The 1,460-nt window shown below is 27.2% G+C and overlaps 1 protein-coding gene across 1 annotated transcript in view; it reads right to left on the bottom strand.

The window, feature by feature from the left end:
• Window positions 1-260: 260 nt before the first annotated feature.
• The window catches only part of LOC108976260 (tyrosine-protein phosphatase corkscrew), a 62,608-nt gene continuing 61,408 nt past the window's right edge, over window positions 261-1,460 (bottom strand). The window contains exon 10 of the mRNA XM_018945228.1: window positions 261-1,408. Coding sequence (XP_018800773.1) covers window positions 1,361-1,408 — 48 coding nt within the window. The 3' untranslated portion in view covers window positions 261-1,360. The remainder of the gene's footprint in view (window positions 1,409-1,460) is intronic.

The raw sequence follows: 1,460 nt of genomic DNA, 5'->3' as shown, positions 1-1,460 counted from the left end.
TATATTTACTTTTTTTCTTTTTTAAGTAAAGAAATTAAAAATTTAAACCAACTAAAATGCCTTCCTTCTGTTGAAGCCCTCATGCCTGTCATCACACAAAAAATCAGCGTTTTCATTTTCATAAAGTTTTTTATTTCCCCCATTTTTGTTGCGATATATTGATTATTTTCATAAATTTTCATTTTTAATTTGGCTCTTTTCTTGCTGTTTTTTTTTTGGTTATCTTTATAACATTACATATTTCTATTTTACATATAACCAATACTTTTTAAATATTTATATATTTTTTCTTCTGATATTTCTGTTCGATTTTAAAGCATGTACAGGGTACCAACTAGAGCACATTTAAAGCGTACGAATAATGCTACAGTTAACAGCTGTCACTTGTCACATGTGGGCTCACAAAGTTTAAAATTCATTCATTAGCTGTCAGTTGACGGTTGACAAATGTCAGCTAACATCTGTCAAAATGGAAAATATCTAAGTGCCCGGTACTGTTGTCGATATTTGGCATCATCAATGCTTTTTGATGCTGTCACTTGTCAACTATCAACTGTCAAAATGTTGCTGTTTTCATTTATTTCTGCTTAATTCCATTTTGTTTAACTATTTTCATTTAAAAATACTATTTTTTGCTGGTTTTCTTTGTGGTCTTTTGATTTGTATATATTTTAACTACTCATTTGTATGTTTCTATCTGGTTTCTTGCGTTTCAAATACTTGTTATTATTACTTTAAGTTGTTTACCTTTTAACTCTTATAACTGCTCGTTGGTTTTCGTTCACATTAAATACTTGGGTTTTGCATATTTTTCAACATGTTCTTTACATAGTTATAATACTCTGTTAATATATCTACATACAATATTAAATATTCGTTTTCATTATCTCTGATTAAAAATCATTTGTTCTGTTTGAAGCTTGTTTGGATGTTTATATGTGTCTTTTATATATTTAAATATTTTTTTTTTATAATTTTTTATCAAACACTATTGATGTAAATCATACATAAATTCAAATCCACTCACTTGTTTTCGAATCTCTCCACAGTTGCACATTATCTCACTCTCTCTCGCTCGCTCGCTCGAAAAATCAATTTTGTTTCATCTATTTATCTCTTTTTATCTAATTTTTTGAGTTATCATTCTTTCCAGTTCTTATTTTGTCTCTTTCACTCTCACACTCTCTTATATTTTGCGCATTCTTACTTTTAATAATGTTTTAACTGCTTAACATTCCACTCTTTTCAGAATCCACACTCTTTTTCTCTCTGTATAAATAACTTTCATTTCTTTTTAAATTTTTTAATAATTCGCACAAATTTTTTCTCTCATAGAACAAAATTCACTCAGAGTAGCTTTTTAAGCATGTTTTTGATTGTTGTTATGTGTAAAAATCCGTAATCTTTTCTGCAAAGAAAAAACTAAAATATAATAAAAAGAAAACTAAAAAAAATATAAT

Source organism: Bactrocera latifrons, unplaced genomic scaffold (assembly GCF_001853355.1).
Source record: "Bactrocera latifrons isolate USDA-ARS-PBARC rearing strain unplaced genomic scaffold, ASM185335v1 scaffold_74, whole genome shotgun sequence".
Lineage (NCBI taxonomy): Eukaryota > Metazoa > Arthropoda > Insecta > Diptera > Tephritidae > Bactrocera > Bactrocera latifrons.
The sequence above is the reverse complement of the archived record's forward strand: the minus strand, read 5'-3'. Positions and strand labels throughout refer to the sequence as shown.